Raw genomic sequence first — 16,370 nt, forward strand, 5'->3', positions numbered from 1 at the left:
GCCGCAATGGCCAGAGCTAGACTGATTTGAAGCTGGGGGGGCAAAAGATCTTTTCCGGGTCTCCCACATGGGTGCTGGGTCCCAAGGCTTTGGGCCGTCCTCTGCTGCTTTCTCAGGCACAGGCAAGGAGTTGGACGGGACGTGGAGAAGGAGTCAGGAGCTTCATCCAGGTCTCCCACATGTGTGGAAGGGGCCCTTCAGTGTAGCCCAGCGCTGGTCATCTGAAGAGTGAACCAATGCATGGAAGAACTTTCCCTCTCACTTGTTCCTGCCAGGCCTGCACTAATGCTGTGCTTGGCTTGTTTCATTAGCCTCCCACAGCTTTATGAGGAAGACACTGTGACTTGCTTTGTAAAGGTGTATTATTTTGAAAAGTGAAGTGACGAGAAGAGACACAGGAAGCTGGGTGGAAAATAGAGCAGGTGTCCCAGGCGGTGCCTTTGCCTGCTGCACGATGCCCACCCGAGGGGGACACTTCTGTTAGTTCCATTTACAGGTGAGGACGCCAGACACATTAATCAGACTCACTTGTCCAAGGTCACAGCGCCAGTGAGCATGGGTGCTGGGAAGAGGACACGCCATGCAACTGCCAGGCACACCTCTGCACTGGAACACCAAATCCTGCTCTTCCTGGCTTTGGCGCATTACTCAGCCCCTCTGGCCTCCGAAGATGTTATCAGGGCCCTCCTGCAAGGCTTGCTGGAAGGATTACAGGAGCCCAACTTCCTGTGTGACTTAAGCGTCTGGTTTCGTTCACCTTTTGGGGGTCGGAGAAAGGAGGAGTGGAGTTGTCATGGTCGTGGTGCCTGCAGAGTTCGAGGGGTGGGGAGGCCAGGGGACAGCAACACAGGAAAAGTGGCAGGACAGAACCCAGGGCTGACGTCGAGGACCTGGGCCGGGCAGGAACTCCCCTGGCAGTGATGGCCACCTCTTCTTGCTTCCCTCATCTTCCAAGCCACTTGACATTGGACCCTGGGAGACACTGCCCCCTGCAGGCTCTCTGCAAAGCTGCACCAGACAAGTGTTGTGGAGAGGAAGTCACTAATTGGAAAGGTCTCGATTTCAACCCTACTCTGGGTCAAGCATGAGAGCAGCAATGCACCAGACATGCTCCCTGCCCTGAGGAGCTTCTGTGGGAGAAGACTGTTCAAGCACGCAAGCACTCAGAGCATCTATTCTGCTGAGGTCCGAGTTACAGTACATAAACATACAGGTTTTCAGTGTGAATATTTCTGGCATTCACTTCCTGACTCAGGCGAGGGAATATATGATGACCTGAGGTTACAAGTTCCCATTGCAGGGCCCGGCACGATAGCCTAGTGGTTAAAGTTCTCACCTTGCACGCCGGGATCCCATATGCTCGCTGGTTCTAATCCCGGTGGCCCCGCTTCCCATCCAGCTCCCTGCTTGTGGCCTGGGAAAGCAGGGACCCAAGCCCAAAGCCTTGGGACCCTGCACCCACGTGGGAGACCCGAAAGAGCTCCTGGCTCCTGGCTTCAGTTCAGCACAGCCCCGGCCGTTGTGGTCACTTAGGGAGTGAATCATCGGGTGGAAGATCTTCCTGTCTCTCTTCCTCTCTATACATCTGCCTTTGCAATAAAATAAATCTTAAATTTTTTTTTCATTTTATTTGAAAGGTAGATTTACATGTAGATAATAGAGAAAAAATGTTTCCCCCACTGGTTCTCTCCCCAGGTGGCCGCAATGACTGGGCTGCTCCAAAGCCGGGAATCTGGAGCTTCTTCCAGGTCTTTCACAAAGGATGTTGGTCTGCTGCTCTCCCAGGCACATGAGCCATGAGTGGGACTGGAACACAGCAGGGACTTGAACTGGCATCCGTATGGGATGCTGGCATTGTAGGTGGAGACAAACTTAATGTACTATAAAGCCAGTCCTGGGTTAATTTTTTTTTTTAAAGATTTTTATTGGAAAATCACATTTACAGAGAGGAGAGACAGATTCTCCATCTGCTGGTTCACTCTCCAAATGGTTCCAATAGCTGGGGCTGAACTGAAGCCAGGAGCCAGAAGCTTCTTCTGGGTCTCCTGCAGGGTGCAGTGGCCCAAGTGCCATCCCCTGCTGCTTTCCCAAGCCATAAGCAGGGAACTGGATTGGAGGTGGAAAATCCAGGACATGAGCTGGCGCTACATGGGATACTGGCACTTACAGACGGAGGCTCAGCCAGTTGGGCCATTGTGTTGCTCACACCCCCCGACCCCGGGTTAATTCTTGACCAACTGCGGGCATGGAGAGAACCCCAGCACATGTCAGGTAGTCAAGAGGTGAATGAAATGGTCTGAGCTGTGCAGAACTTGGGATATCTTAAGTCCTGTAGCTGGACAGGTGGCTGGCTCTAAGAGGAACTGTAATGGATGCAACGACCATGGATGGTAGTGAAACTAAGAGTGGAGAGTGGGTCAGTCTGCCAAGGCTGGTGGGTAGGAGGACTAGAAGGAGAACTGAGGAAGTCCGATAGTGAACAGAAGGGAGCCAGGAGGGAAAGGCCGCAAGGGAAACAGGACAGGGGCACAGCAACAGTAAAGCCAACTGGAGCAATTCGTGCAAGGGCAGGAAGGGCTGGGCACTAAAGCACCCTGAGGCCAGGTGGGAAAAGGACAGACTTCTACTGGGCTCACTGATGGTCTTTTTTAAGATTTTTATTACAAAGTCAGATATATAGAGAGGAGGAGAGACAGAGAGGAAGATCTTCCGTCCGATGATTCACTTCCCAAGTGAGTGCAACGGCCAATGCTATGCCAATCTGAAGCCAGGATCCAGGAACTTCTTCTGGGTATCCCACATGGGTGCAGGGTCCCAAGGCTTTGGGCCGTCCTCGACTGCTTTCCCAGGCCACAAGCAGGGAGCTGGATGGGAAGTGGAGCTGCCGGGACCAGAACCAGCGCCCATATGGGATCCCGGCGTGTCCAAGGTGAGGACTTTAGCCGCTAGGCCACGCCGCTGGGCCCTATACATATTTTGTGCTTTCCATATACGTAAGATTATTTGTATATTTGAAAGGGAGAGCAAAGAGGGAGAGACTGCTGGCTCACTTCCCAAATAGCCACTAATGGCCAGGCTGAAGCCAAGAGCAGAACTCGGTCTCTGGCTTTCCCACATGGATGGCAGGGGTCCGAGTACTTCCCCAGACACATCAGCAGGAAGCTGGATCACAAAGGGCTCCAACCGGCACTCTGATGTGGGATGGAGCCACAAGTGGTGGCTTAACCAGCTGGTCTGCAAGCAGGACCATTTTTTTTGGTTTTCTAACTAGTTATAGTGAATGGGTATTTCACTTCCGGGGCATTGACTTCAAGAAAACAGAGGCACAAATGGAACACATTTCTGATTTGCCAAGTCCAGAAGTGAGACAGAGGTGGTCAGCATGAGTGTGAGGAAATGACTCCCAGGCTCCTGGCTAGGGAGCAACGTCTCGGGACCACTGCAAGATAGACTGACACAGGACAGGGAGGATGTGGCTGGGGACCACTGCAAGGCAGACTGACACGGGATAGGGAGGGCATGGCTGGAGACTACTGCGAGGTGCACCAATAGGACAGGGAGGGCACTGCAATATGGACCAACCCAGCACAGGGAGGGCGTGGCTGGAGACTACTGCCAAGGTAGACGAACACAGGATAGGGCAAGATTGGGGACCATCTGCAGCTGTACAAAGCCCTGGGCTCCCATGTGGCCTGAGTATGAAGTGCCATCACCACAGGGGTACCCTGGCAGCAGAAGGCCCACGTTGTGCACACGATGCTCCTTAGCTGCTGCTGTCCTGACAGCAGGTACAGGTCAAGATGTCCTGTAGGCAGGAGAGGCAGGCACACCTAGGCTGAGTGACTCGCAGAAGCCCTTGTGATGCCTCAGCACTGCCCCTACATACCTCGCATGACCACAGCGCCATGCACAGTGCTGTCTCTCTCACCTCCCCATTTGAGGAGGGGGTCGCATTCATTTTCCAGGACACACATGTGGCCCAGCTGGCCAAGCATCAGGCGGCTTCCCAGGCCCAGCCCAGGACGTGCAATGACACCAGGCATCACAGCTTACCAGCTGGATAAATTATGAAATTTATTTATTTATATATCACCTTTTAAAAGCCAGAACATGACAAATGTCACTTTCTGGGAAGCCATTGTATTAGAAATATGTGAAGTGCACTTAATATAGGAAAAGAAGTTTCTAGGTTCCACTGATGCAGGGTGCTCTCTCCAGGGCCCACAAAGCCTACCAACCCCCTTTCTGAACTGCAACCCAGACCATCTCAGGCTGGGCAAACATTCCCCCCGAAATTATAGCAAAGAAAATAATCTTAACATTCAGCTCCTCCTAGGTAATAGCACATCCAAAAACATGACTTTGCTGAACATCTTGGCTCGTTCCTGGCTGTGGAGGGCCAAAGTCTACTGTCCCCTGCAACCCTAGCCACTGGACCACTTCCCTGTTCAACTAGATGTGGGACTTCAAAGACTGGACCTAAACCCAGGTGCCCCTTGTTCAGCCCTGGGTTCTGCTCCTCCAGATGAGGTGGCCAGCGATGAGCTGGGTCTGTCCACATGAGTTATGCTGCACTTCCAGCTCCACGAGCTACCACCGAAGCAGGCTTCCGGGAGACGGCGTCCATGAGACAGACAGCCGTGTGTCTCAGGACAGGGCTGCTGTCAGGACACAGGTGTTCCTGCAGCCTCTCCACATGCGAGAGGTGGACGTGTGCAAAGCCAGTGTCCTGAGAGCCCAGGCTGCAGAAGCAGCACAAGGCTTGGCTGGATCTCGGTTACCAAGCTGGAAGGAAAGAGCTGGTGTCCACCGGAGCTCCATCCCCCTTCTCTCTCACTGAAGGACACCTTCTCCAGTTTCACAGACAGCAGTGTAAGCAAGTTCTCAAGAGAGAGAGGGGGGTGAAAACAACCCATCACTGGAAAATTCTGATCAACGCAAAGGTCAGGACCAACAAGCCACAGCTTTCCCACTTCTCAGTTGACCTCCACATATAGATAAATGGATGCTAATTTGCCTGGCTTAGAAACACCACCACTAAAGCTACAGGGTCTCCCCTTATCCTAAAAAGGTACCATGCCAAGCATTTAAGACCAAACCAGTCAATTTAAGGGTATGCATGAGGAGTGAGAAAACATCACTAATCAAAACTGCCAGAATCAGTCACGCTAAAGCCAGAGCATCCACTCCAGGGGGACTCATGAGATGTTTCCTGGGGTGGCAAGTCCAGCGGCTGGCAGCTGCAGTGCCAACCACCCAGCCAGGTAGCCTCAGCCCTGCCCACACAAGCCTGGCAGAGCCTGCATGGTTTGGGGCCAGAGAGGCAGTACCCAGTGCATTATGCTATCTGTGACCCAGGAATGGCCCTGGCTGGCTGAGAGGACCCAAGAGTGAGCAGACAGTTGGAGGAGCAATGAGGGGCAGACCAAACACCACACAAGGGGATTAGCAGAAGACAGCTTGGCAAGAGCCCAGGGGAAAGGAGGGCTCTGCCCCTGAGACCCGTAACCCCACCAGAGATGGCCGTGAGCCAATGTGGCAGCTCACTTCTGGGTCTGCCATACAAGTCAAATGGAGGAGCTGAACACACAGCAGCTCTGGAATGAGGGCCGGCAGCCTCTGCTCACTGGTCGATGATGGAGCGCTGCAACACTTGGTTCATCATGTCCTCTTCATCCACATCGTAGTCCTGAGGGCAGATCAGACAGGGGGCTTGCAGACTGTTCACGGAGACTCATGCCAGCAGAGAAGCCGGGCGGCCCGAGATGGATCCCACCCAGCCTGCAGAGCTGGCTATGTCACCGGGCCAGTGCCATCTTCCCCCAACCCCTGCTGCTCCCCGTGCCTCGCCCCTCAGTTGGGAGCTTGAAGTTCCACTTCACACCAAAGGGGCTGGCATGTTTCACTCAGGTTCCCGGAGCAACAGGCAAACACGCTCAGGGGCCCTCGGTGCCAGCGCCCATGCCCCAATTCACAGCCATTAAGGTAAAGCAGCAACACCTACAAGGGCCATCTCAGGAAGGACACTCATCTTGGGGGCATCTCACAGTTATTAGAATAAAAACTCTGGGACAATTGGGAAGGAGCTTTCTTACTCAGGTCCTGAAACAGTCATGAACATCAGTACTGCTCTACAGTCCCAACATGTGCGATTAGAGATCTACTGGAGGGAAGGGGCGGAGCTGTGGCCAGGAAAGCCACTGTGATCCCACATCCCATGTGGGCACCAGTTCATATCCCAGCTGCTCCCGAATGGCCTGGGAAAATGCAGAGAAGATGGCCAAGTGTTTGGGCCCTTGCCACCCACATGGGAGGCCCAGATGACAGATGTCTAACTCTGCTTTTCAGATAAACCAAAAAAATGACTTCAAGCAGTTAGCTAAATGTATCTGTCATGACACCAAGACAACAGTGCACAGAGTCAGAACCACCACGTTCCACGACACGGACAATAACCCGCAGCCACATCTGGCTAGTAGGTGAGTGCTCCTTGAAGTGTGTGCATGTGTGTGTGTGTGTTTCTAAAGATTTTATTTGAAAGGCAGAGTTAGAAAAAGAAATCTTCTATCCTTTGTAGTTCACCACTTCAAATGCTGCAACAGCTGGGGCTGGGCCAGGAGTCAGAACTTCGGGGTCTCCCACATGGGTGCAAGGGCTCAAGCGTTTGGGCCATCCTCAGTGGCTTTTCCAGGCCCATTAGCAGGGAGCCAGATTGGAAGTGGGGCGGCTGGGATGAGAACCAGCACCCATATGGGATACAGGGAGTGGTTTAAACTGCAATTCCACAGTACCAGCCCCATATACATGAAGTATTTTTAAAATACAATCTGTGATACTTCATATAAAACTCTTTGCCGCCCCCTCCTCCCCACCACCTCAGTGTCCGTGCGTCTACAGAGCCTGGCAATACTGTGGCTTCCTTCCACACAAGGTCAGCTGAAGCTGGCGTCTGTGTGTCCCAAGGCTTGTCCTATACAAACCGTACCCCTTCCAGGATGATTCCTGTTGCCTGCCTAGTCCTCATGGGACCCGAGCTTGAGGGTCCCACCTCAGGCTCCCTGGCAGGTGGAAACTATCCTTACCTAAAGAAAAGTGTGCAACACAGGGTGGGGGTGGGGGGCAAAGAGGGAGTATGTATCACTCTGCCCCGGCAGGTGACTGGCCACATCTTCAATACCTCGCTGACCAGGAGCAGAGATGGCAGCACACTAGAGATGCTGCTCAGCTTCGGGCCCCCAAAGACCCTGTTTGAGAAAAGGGAGGTTTTCCTGCTACCCCCAGGGGAGGGACCAGGTCTGCGCTCCAGACTCACCACAAAAGTGTCGTAAGAAAACTGGTGCCGGCGCTGAATGTGCTGCATGAAGTTGGCACTGCGGTAGTTGGGGTCTCCCCAGGGCATTGAGGCGCAGATGGGACATACCTTTCAACAAGGAAGCGAGAGCTGAGGCACCCGCCATCCAAGCTGACACCAGTCCCCCCAGGCTCTGTCTGGCCTTTCCTCCACAGCAGCAACCCTGGCACCTCAGCCCCTGCCCAGGTCCTCCGAGTCCATCAGGTCCTCCCTCCTGTGGGGAGATGGACCTGTGGCTTTACAATACAGTACACAAGCAGCTCTGGAAGCATGAGGAAGACTACATAAATGACCTGGCCAGCAATGTACCGAGATGTATCACATGGGCGCCTGAGTGTTCTGACAGAATAAAGGCTTGGAAGAGGAGGGTTAGGCCAAACTCCACTGACAATACATGACGTGGGGTGTGGAGGACGGGGCACAAGCTAGAAAGGCAAGGAGAAGCTACAGGAGTGCTCCAGAAGACAGGCAGGTGCCAAGATGAAAGACAAACAGCCAGGCGGGCCCACGGCAGCCTCGTGCAGGGGTAGGGGGTGTGTCTGTGCTCGGCTGAGCAGTAGACCCCTCCTCAAGTATAGGGGTTACAGAGGAGGTGGGCAGCAGTTGTGGTGCTAGCACGGGTTGGGTGTCATGCTAAAGCAGAGGGCAGAGAGCTCCCAGGGGACAGCAAGGGGAGGCTTTGACAGACAAATCAGGGGTGTGAGGACACCAAAGAAGGGCTGTGAGACACTGATGATAATTCATGAATCTGTGAAAGGCATACAGGCATTCACTGTGTGAATCCTGTAACTCTTCAGTAAGTTTGCAATTTTTTCCTATCATTAAAAAAAAAAAGTCCTTCCTACCACAGATCTGGTGTCCATGCTGTGGGATAATTTGCAGTGCTCCACAAGTCCTTCCTGATCAAAGTTTCTTTCCGGACAGTAAGGACATGGGAAGGTGTACCGGTTTGGGACGTTCCTGGAAGACAGGGACAAATCAGAAAATGCCCTGTGAGATCTCCTCCACACAACTTTGGCCCCTGTCCATTGCACTGGGTGTGGGGTAAAGCCATCCTGTACAGAGCCTGTGTCTGATGGCCTGGCAAGCACAGTTGACATCCCAGGTGCCCACCAGGCAGGGCACCGTCCTCAGTGTAAACTTCAGCCAGATCAAAATTTAGTGCTCCACTTTCCCAAACTCATGCCACTCAGCTGCCTCTCTGTGGCAGACAGCCTCCCCTGGGGGCTGATGCAGTCACTCACCTTTGCTGCAGGGACGTGTCCTTGGTGCTGGCCTTCACGCCTTCCATGATGTAACTCTGGTATTTGGAACAGGTAGCCACGTGGGCCCGGATCTTGGAAAGGAAGAACTTGAACAGGGAGAACCAAGCCCACAGGTGAGTGAGGACCTTGCACCAGGCCAGAGGGTTCCCCATCAAAGGCAAGAGGGAAACGAGCAAGACCCACGCTGCTGCAGCTACCTCAGCAGGGACGAGGCATGACTACCGCAGCCTCCCCATTGCCATCAAAGCCTTCTTTACTGGTCCAAACTATAGCTGCTAACACTCCAAAATCAGGCTCCTAGAGGTCTGCTTTATTCATCATATGCTTGCTGCTCACAAACTTGCTACAAACCCAGTGACATTCTATTCATTTCCTTGAAAGGTAGAGAGACAGAGAAGCAAAGTGAGGTATCTCCCAGTTAGCGGCCGACAGATGTCCACACTGCTGGAGCTGGGCCAGGCCAAAGTCATCCACCTGGAACTCAACTCAGATCTCCCAGGAACGGATATCCCTGAGCCATCAATTGCTTCCTCCCGGGGCGTGCAGCGGCAGAAAGCTACACGTGGAGATGTCAGGACTTGCCATTTCAGTATGGGATAACGCACCACCAGATGCACACCCTGTTGGCGAGTATCTGAAGTGTCCACACTGGCATTTCAACCAGTTTCCTTAAAGCAAGGCAAGAATCCCACTCTATCATGCACTGCTGAGAAAAGCAAACCTGTAAGTAAAGGGATAAAGGCAAGTGACTGGTCAAACTGCTTATCACCAGGCCAGGATCTGTAAAAAATGAAATTCAGGGGCTGGCACGGTGGCTGGGGCTAATCCTCCACCTAAAAACGCCAGCATCCCATATAGGCGCTGGTTTGTGCCCCAGCTGCTCTACTTCCCATTCAGCTCCCTGCTTATGGTCTGGGAAAGCAGTAGAGGACGGCTCAAATCATTGGGACCCTGCACCCACAAGGGAGACCTGGAAGAAGCTCCTGGCTCCTGGTTTCGGGATCAGCTCAGCTCCAGCCACTGCAGCCATTTGGGGATGGAAGATCTTTGTCTCTCCTCCTCTCTGTAGAAATCTGGCTTTCTGATAATAAATCTTTTTTAAAAAATGAAATTCAAATTCTATTTTTGCTAAACAAGCTAGGCTGTGTAACGGTAGGATAGATGTAGGTGGCACAGCAAGTTAAACTGCAGCTTGTGACGCCAGCATTTCATGTGAATGCTGGTCTGAATCCTGGCTGCTCTACTTCCAATCCAGTTCCCTGCTAACACAAACTACAGAAAGCAGATGACCTGAGTTCCTGGGCCCCCGTCACACCATGGGTGACCTGGATGGAACTCCAGGCTCCTGGCCCCAGCCTGGCCCAGCCCTAGCTGCTGTGGCCATTTGGGGAGGATATCAGCAGATGGAAACTCTGTGTCTCTAACTTTGCCTTTTCAATAAATAATCTTAAAAAAAAAAAAAGAAAGAAAAGTTTCAAGGAGTGCTTTGCCACAGATATTTCTAAAGAAATGGTACAAAAAATTAAGCAAGGAGGGAGGGAACAAATTTTTTGGAAAAAGTTACCTATTTGAAAAGCAGAGTAATGGGGAATGGCAGGTGAGGAAGAAAAACAGAAGCATCTTTCGTTTGCCCGTTCACTCCCCAAATGCCTGCAACAGTGGGGCCAGGCCAGGCTGCAGCCAAGGGCCTGCACCTTCCTCCCGGCTGCACGTGTGGGTGGTGGGAACCCAAATACTTAGGCCATTTTGTTTGAAAAGGAGGAAGGGAGGGGAAGAGAAAGGAAGGAAACCATTCTGGTTTCCATGCTGGTTGGCTCCTCGATGCCCACAGCAGCCAGCACTAGGCCAGCTGAAACCAGAAACTCCACCAGAACCTCCAAAGGGGATCGGCGACCCATGACCTTGAGCCATTGCCTCGCGTCTGCCAGCATGCATGTCAGCAAGCAGCTGAGCTGGAAGCAGAGGGGGACCCGCTTCAGGCACCCCAATACAGGATGCAGGAATCGCTAGCAGCAGCTTAACCCACCTTCACTAATCCTAAAGTAGACTAAAAGAAAAGCTTGCAGGAAAAAACGCCCCACTACACATGCACGAAGGTGAAAGAAACAGGAGCCCCCTATTAAAAAAACAAACAAGAAGGAAAAGAGCTCCATTCAACACCGCATGAGCCCTGCCATGCATCCCGACAGAGTACATCACCCTGAAGAAGAGATGGTTAGGTACCACACCACGGCCACCCAAACCGAGAATGTTAAGCATGATGAAATCAACATGCAAGGCCATCCAGTCAATCAATAAACAAATGTTCAAAAGTGGAAAAAAAAGGCACAGAGTGGGCTCATCTCATGGCTTACTATGCTCGTTACCTGGTGGGGAAAACAACTCTACGTGTGCTTGAATAAAGCAGGCCCGTCTCCTGGAAAACTGGGTCACAGTACTTTTGAGGCAGTTTGTATCAGCTGTGAAAATGAGCGTGAGCAACTCGGGCTGCTCAGGGAACCCGCGCACACACAGGGCTTCACACTGACCCTCACCACCACGACTCCTCCTTGTCGGGTGCTAGGTACTCTACCTCAAACCTTCTAGATTACAAGGCTACCCGACTTCACCTGCTATTTTAAAAACTCAATCATATGATAGATAGCACTGTCATCATGGTCTAACTAAAAATCATGGACAGTACCTGGAAAACTGGGTCTTAACAGGAAATCAACTGGGACGAGTGACTTCTATGGTTTTCAGAGCTAACACATGTGATGCTAAAGTAACTCATAAAAGTAAATAAATAAAAATCCAAAAGCAAAACCTCGTCTGCTTGGGAAAGGAAGCCAGCACAGCGTCACCACAGAGAACGGGCATGCACACGTGCCGTTAGTCACCTAGTCTCGCTAAGTGCGGAAACGCCGTGGCAACAGCTCTACACTTTACCCTGGCGCATCCCGGACACACCCGGCCGCCTCCACGGGACTTCCACATACGTTCTTATGGCAGCCATGGCAGGAAGTCTCTGTGCTCTCGATCTGTCGCTCAAGCTCCACAGCTGCGACGCCAGGGGCCAGAGCGTTGCGACACACCCCACAGACAGGCTTCTTGGGCTTCAGGCACTCCTGCAGGCATGCAGAGCAAAAGCTGGAACAAGACACACAGAGGGCCTCTGTCATGCATCGCAGCGATGGGATGACAGGCAGGGATCAACTGACAATGGATTATGAACAGCCTGCTTCCAACACTCACTCAAATCCCAAGTCCTTCCAGGCCCAAGCAATTGTGGTCGAGGATAGGAGGCAGGGAACAGACACAGATGTGAATCACCATCATCACCCAAGGCCAAGCAGCGTTGGCCATGGCTTTGAACCTGACCCCTGGCATGAGGAGCATGGGGAAGGGTTTTTGAACTTCAGGACTCTGACCCTCCTCTGTGACATTACTGCTGACAGCATCCTAGGACAGTGTCGGGCTCACAGGAACTGTCTGATAAATGGGCGCTGCTAGCGTTAGGTGTGAAGGCAAAGTGCCAGGGGAAGCACACCAGTAGGTACACCCAGTTGTGCCCCAAGAAGGGCCTGGCTGGGAAGGGTACAGAGGCAGCCTTCACTTCAGTGGGCTGAGAAAGACAAGGCTATCCCAGAATCCACGGATGATGCAACCAAGGAAACAGAGTCTAATAGACTGCTCACAAGCACGGGAGCCAGAGGTGTTAAAGCAAGGCAAGAGTAAGTTCAAGTCAAGGACAATAACCCGGCTGTGTTTTGGACAACAGTGGTTTCGGCTGTTTTGGGTCTGGGTGAGATAAGGATAGAGACAGGCAAGGGATAATGAAGGCCTTGCTGAAGGGAGAGGATGGAGTTGGGAAATGATTCAAAGGCAGAAGCAACAGGATTTGGTAACTTATTGAATTCAGAGAAAAGTCAAAGATGAAAGTTCTGGAGGGCCCGGCGCAGCAGCGTAACCGTTAAGGTCCTCGCCTTGAACACACCAGGATCCTATATGGGCACCAGTTCTAATCCTGGCCGCTCCACTTCCCATCCAGCTCCCTGCTTGTGGCCTAAGAAAGCAGTCGAGGATGGCCCAAAACACTGGGACCCTGCACCCACGTGGGAGACCTGGAAAGAAGCTCCTGGCTCCTGGCTTCAGATCAACACAGCACCAGCCATTGCGGCCACTTGGGGAGTGAATCACCAGACGGAAGATCTTCCTGTCTCTTCTTCTCTCTATATCTGACTTTCCAATAAAAATAAATAAATCTTAAGAAAAGTTAGTTCTGGGGCCAGCACTACTGCTCACCAGTAAAGCCTCCTCTTACAGTGCTGGCATCCCATATGGACACTGGTTCATCTCCCAGCCGCTTCACTGCGGATCCAGCTTCCTTCTAACAGCCTGGGAAAACAGCAGAGGATGTCCCAAATGCTCATTCTGTTAAAGCTACTGGGTACAATCCCAGGCCAGGCTGGGAAGCAAGGGGATCTCAGTTCCTCACCACAGGTAGAGAACACAAGAAAACACCTGCTCTTTACAGTGGAAGAAGACGGGCCCAGCACGATAGCATAGTGGCTAAGATCCTTGCCTTGAACGTGCTGGGATCCCATATGCGTGCCGGTTCTAATGTCGGCAACCCCGCTTCCCATCCAGCTCCCTGCTTGTGGCCTGGGAAAGCAGTTGAAGACAGCCCAAAGCTTTGGGACCCTGCACCCATGTGGGAGACCCAGAAAGAAGTTCCTGGTTCCTGGCTTCAGATCGGCGCAGCACCAGCCATTGCACTCACTTGGGGAGTAAATCATTGGACAGAAGATCTTCCTCTCTGTCTCTCTTCCTCTCTGTATATCTGCTTTTCCAATAAAAGTAAATCTTTAAAAAAAAAAGTGGAGGAAGACACAAATATGATGACAGGTATGAAGGAAGGCAAGCAAGCCAATGAGATCAGCAGGGCCATTGCAGAAAGCATCTGAGAAGGCTACATTGGGGCTAGACCTGACTACGAGTTCCCCCTCCCAGAACTGGTGGCAGAGATGACACCAACTGCAGGGGGTCATCCCAGAGGGCAGACCCAAGAGGAAAGTCATGGCAGCTTGGGTAGGCGGCCCCGCCACCTGCTGGGCTGTTGCTTGGCAGAGGTAGACCACAAGAGTAACCCAAAAGAACACACAGGGTCCCAGAAGACCCCGGGAGGCAGCCCAGGCCATGGGCAGAGCAGCTGTCTCCTGGCAGGCACGGCTGGCCGGCAGCCCGAGGCAGGCCTTTAGAACAGCATGCTGCTAAACTGGATGGTGCAACCCAAGTTAACTTTCAGTTTCCATTCTCCCCCCCCAGCCCCCTTTTTGGTTCTGCCTTCCAGATGCTCTGCCCTTTCTGCCGTGGCCAGGTCAAAACCCCCTTCTCCAGTTGTATTCCAGTAGCCTGGAGGGCAAGGTTGTCCTTCAGAACTTAAACAGATCTCCTAAAAACCCAACACCCCAGCCAATGACCCCCTAGGAGCCACTAGGCTGGGGCTCAGGGACACCAACTGCCCTCCGCTCCCGCCTCGGCCAGATGCTGCCCGTGTGCAGCTGCTATGGCACAGAGGAGAGCAGTGCCTGAATCCCAGGGTGGCTGCCAGTGGCCTTGTGACCTCGGAAAGAGTCAAGGGGCTCGCAGACATCTGCAAACGAGCCGCTCTCCAGCTGGACTCTGCTGGGTCAAGCCTCCGGAGAAATGCTGATTATTGTGAGACACAACCTGGGCAATCCTGGGCCAAAGACGAGCGGCCTCAAAGTGAAAGCTGCCGGAGACTCCAACTTCCCTCTCCCTTCTGAGCTCACCAGGCCCCCAGGACACACATGTAGTGGCTTCGCCCTGCAACCCCCTCCCACCTCACTGTGGATGTTCAGTTTGCAATCTCGCCAACTACAAACTCTGAGGGCAGTTACTGCACTAGAACCCAAGACGGGCACCCCGGGAAGGGGCAGAAAAGCTGTGGTTACTGCCTCCAGGATCCCTTGCTCTCGGCAAGGAAGAAACAAGCAATGCCCGAAAGGACGAACAGGGCAATAACGAAGATTTGAAGGTGGAGAAAGGGAAGGTGCTGAGAGGGACGGCCAGAGGCCGAGACAAGCTTAGTGCACTTGAAGAAAGAAACCAAGGTTGTTTTCCAGGGGACAAGCACGGCTCCGCAGACAGGCGTGAGCTTCGGTTCCGGCGATGCCTTCTCATGGGAAATGAGCTGCCAGCCCCCTGCCAGTAGACTGATGCCTGTTAAGTGCCAACACATGCCCACTGTCCCGTACCAATGCCAGGGCAACACCTATGGTTAATCAGAGAGGGAAGCCGCAAGAACTCAAAACTTTTGGGGGAAGACACAGGTGGGGTGGCCATGTGTCTCTAATTTATTTTTGTTGTTTTTAGCTCAAGTGTGCGTCTGCTGGAGCGAGGCTTGAGTCGAACCCTGTCGACCCAACAGCCAGGGGCCTAGGTGGGGTAATTTCACCCACATCTCCTTTACTTGTCACACCCAAACCCCAGATTAGTCCTTCGGAGGGGAGCGACCTTGGCCCCGGGGCCGAGGGGCGACCAGCGTGTGCGCAGGGCACCGAGCCCCTCCCCCTGCTCCGAGAGAGGCAGCCAGGTCTGCTCCAACAGGACTTCCCGTTTGTTATTTTCCTCTGGTTCAGCGTCTCGTCAATTTCAGGGCGCGGTACAGTTTCCAGGCCCAAAGTCTCAGTCTTCAGGAGCGAGCTACAGGCTACTCCAGGGGGAGAATTCTGGCCTCCAAAGGCGGACTTTAGCCCTATACCCAGCCCCGTCCGCGAAGGCGCGGGGGCGAACTGCGGCTGTCCGGGCCCCTCTAGCCTCCACCGATTTACAGGAGACCCTATCCCGTGGGGACCCCAAGGCCTTCCTTAAGATCCACCCCAAGACGCTCCCCATGGAGGCCCCTCGCGCCACCCCCCCTACCCCCACGCCCCGTCCCCACCCGGCGCGAGCTTGTGGCTTACACGTGTCCGCAGGGCACCTGCATGGGTTTGTCGTACACCTCTAAGCACACGGGACAGGTGAAGCGGCTCAAGGGGTCGGTCTCCGCCGGGGGTCCTGCCGGCTGCGAGGGGGCCCCGCGCTCCTGCTGCTGCGCCGCCATCTTGCAGCCGCTCGGCTCAGCTCGGCGCGGCGGCGGGAAGGAGGAGCCCGGGGCAGGGGCGGGTCCGGGCGCGCGCGTGGGGCGCGGGACGCGCGCAGGCGGGGCTTGCAGGTGCACGCGGTTGGGGGCGGGCTCGCCACTGCTGAGCACCGGCCGCTGGTGCCCGAATTTAAATGGTTAGCTTCGCAACACCTGCGTTATTATTTAGGTTTATGTAAGCGCAAATGACATTTAAATATGTATATATATTTCATTTTATCGAAGTTCCAGAGAGACAAATCTTGGTTCATTCTTCATACGACTGCAACAGCCAGGGCCGACACAGGCAGAACCAGGATCTGGGAATTCAGTCCCAGTTTTTCCCACCTGGGGGCAGGGAGTACTTGAGCCCTCACCTGCTGCCTCCTGGGCCGCTCGAAAGTGGAGGAGCTGGGGCTTGAACCAGGCACGCTGAAATAGGCTGCAGCTGTACCTGGCTTAACTGCTGTGCAAATACTCCACAGAGTGCCTGGTGCGGTAACATAGGGGCTAAAGTCTTTGCCTTGCGTGCGCCAGAATCCCATATTTAAAAACAACAAAACACCTGAACTTAAATACATTTGAAAGGAAGATGTGATATCGCTCCTGAACTGCGCTAGAATATCAG

The 16,370-nt window shown here is 53.3% G+C and overlaps 1 protein-coding gene across 1 annotated transcript; it reads right to left on the minus strand.

Moving 5' to 3' along the window:
- Positions 1 to 4,042: 4,042 nt before the first annotated feature.
- On the minus strand, positions 4,043 to 15,745 carry RNF114 (ring finger protein 114). The gene is made up of 6 exons (XM_040981327.1): positions 15,585 to 15,745; positions 11,595 to 11,745; positions 8,596 to 8,702; positions 8,197 to 8,311; positions 7,313 to 7,420; positions 4,043 to 5,689 (listed from the first exon to the last, which is right to left on the minus strand). The coding sequence occupies exons 1-6, from the start codon at positions 15,722 to 15,724 to the stop codon at positions 5,624 to 5,626; spliced, it is 687 nt and encodes a 228-aa protein (XP_040837261.1). The 5' UTR covers positions 15,725 to 15,745; the 3' UTR covers positions 4,043 to 5,623.
- Between the last annotated feature and the right edge of the window lie 625 nt (positions 15,746 to 16,370).

Source organism: Ochotona curzoniae, unplaced genomic scaffold (assembly GCF_017591425.1).
Source record: "Ochotona curzoniae isolate NIBS_2020 unplaced genomic scaffold, NIBS_Ocur_1.0 contig_3520, whole genome shotgun sequence".
NCBI classification, from domain to species: domain Eukaryota; kingdom Metazoa; phylum Chordata; class Mammalia; order Lagomorpha; family Ochotonidae; genus Ochotona; species Ochotona curzoniae.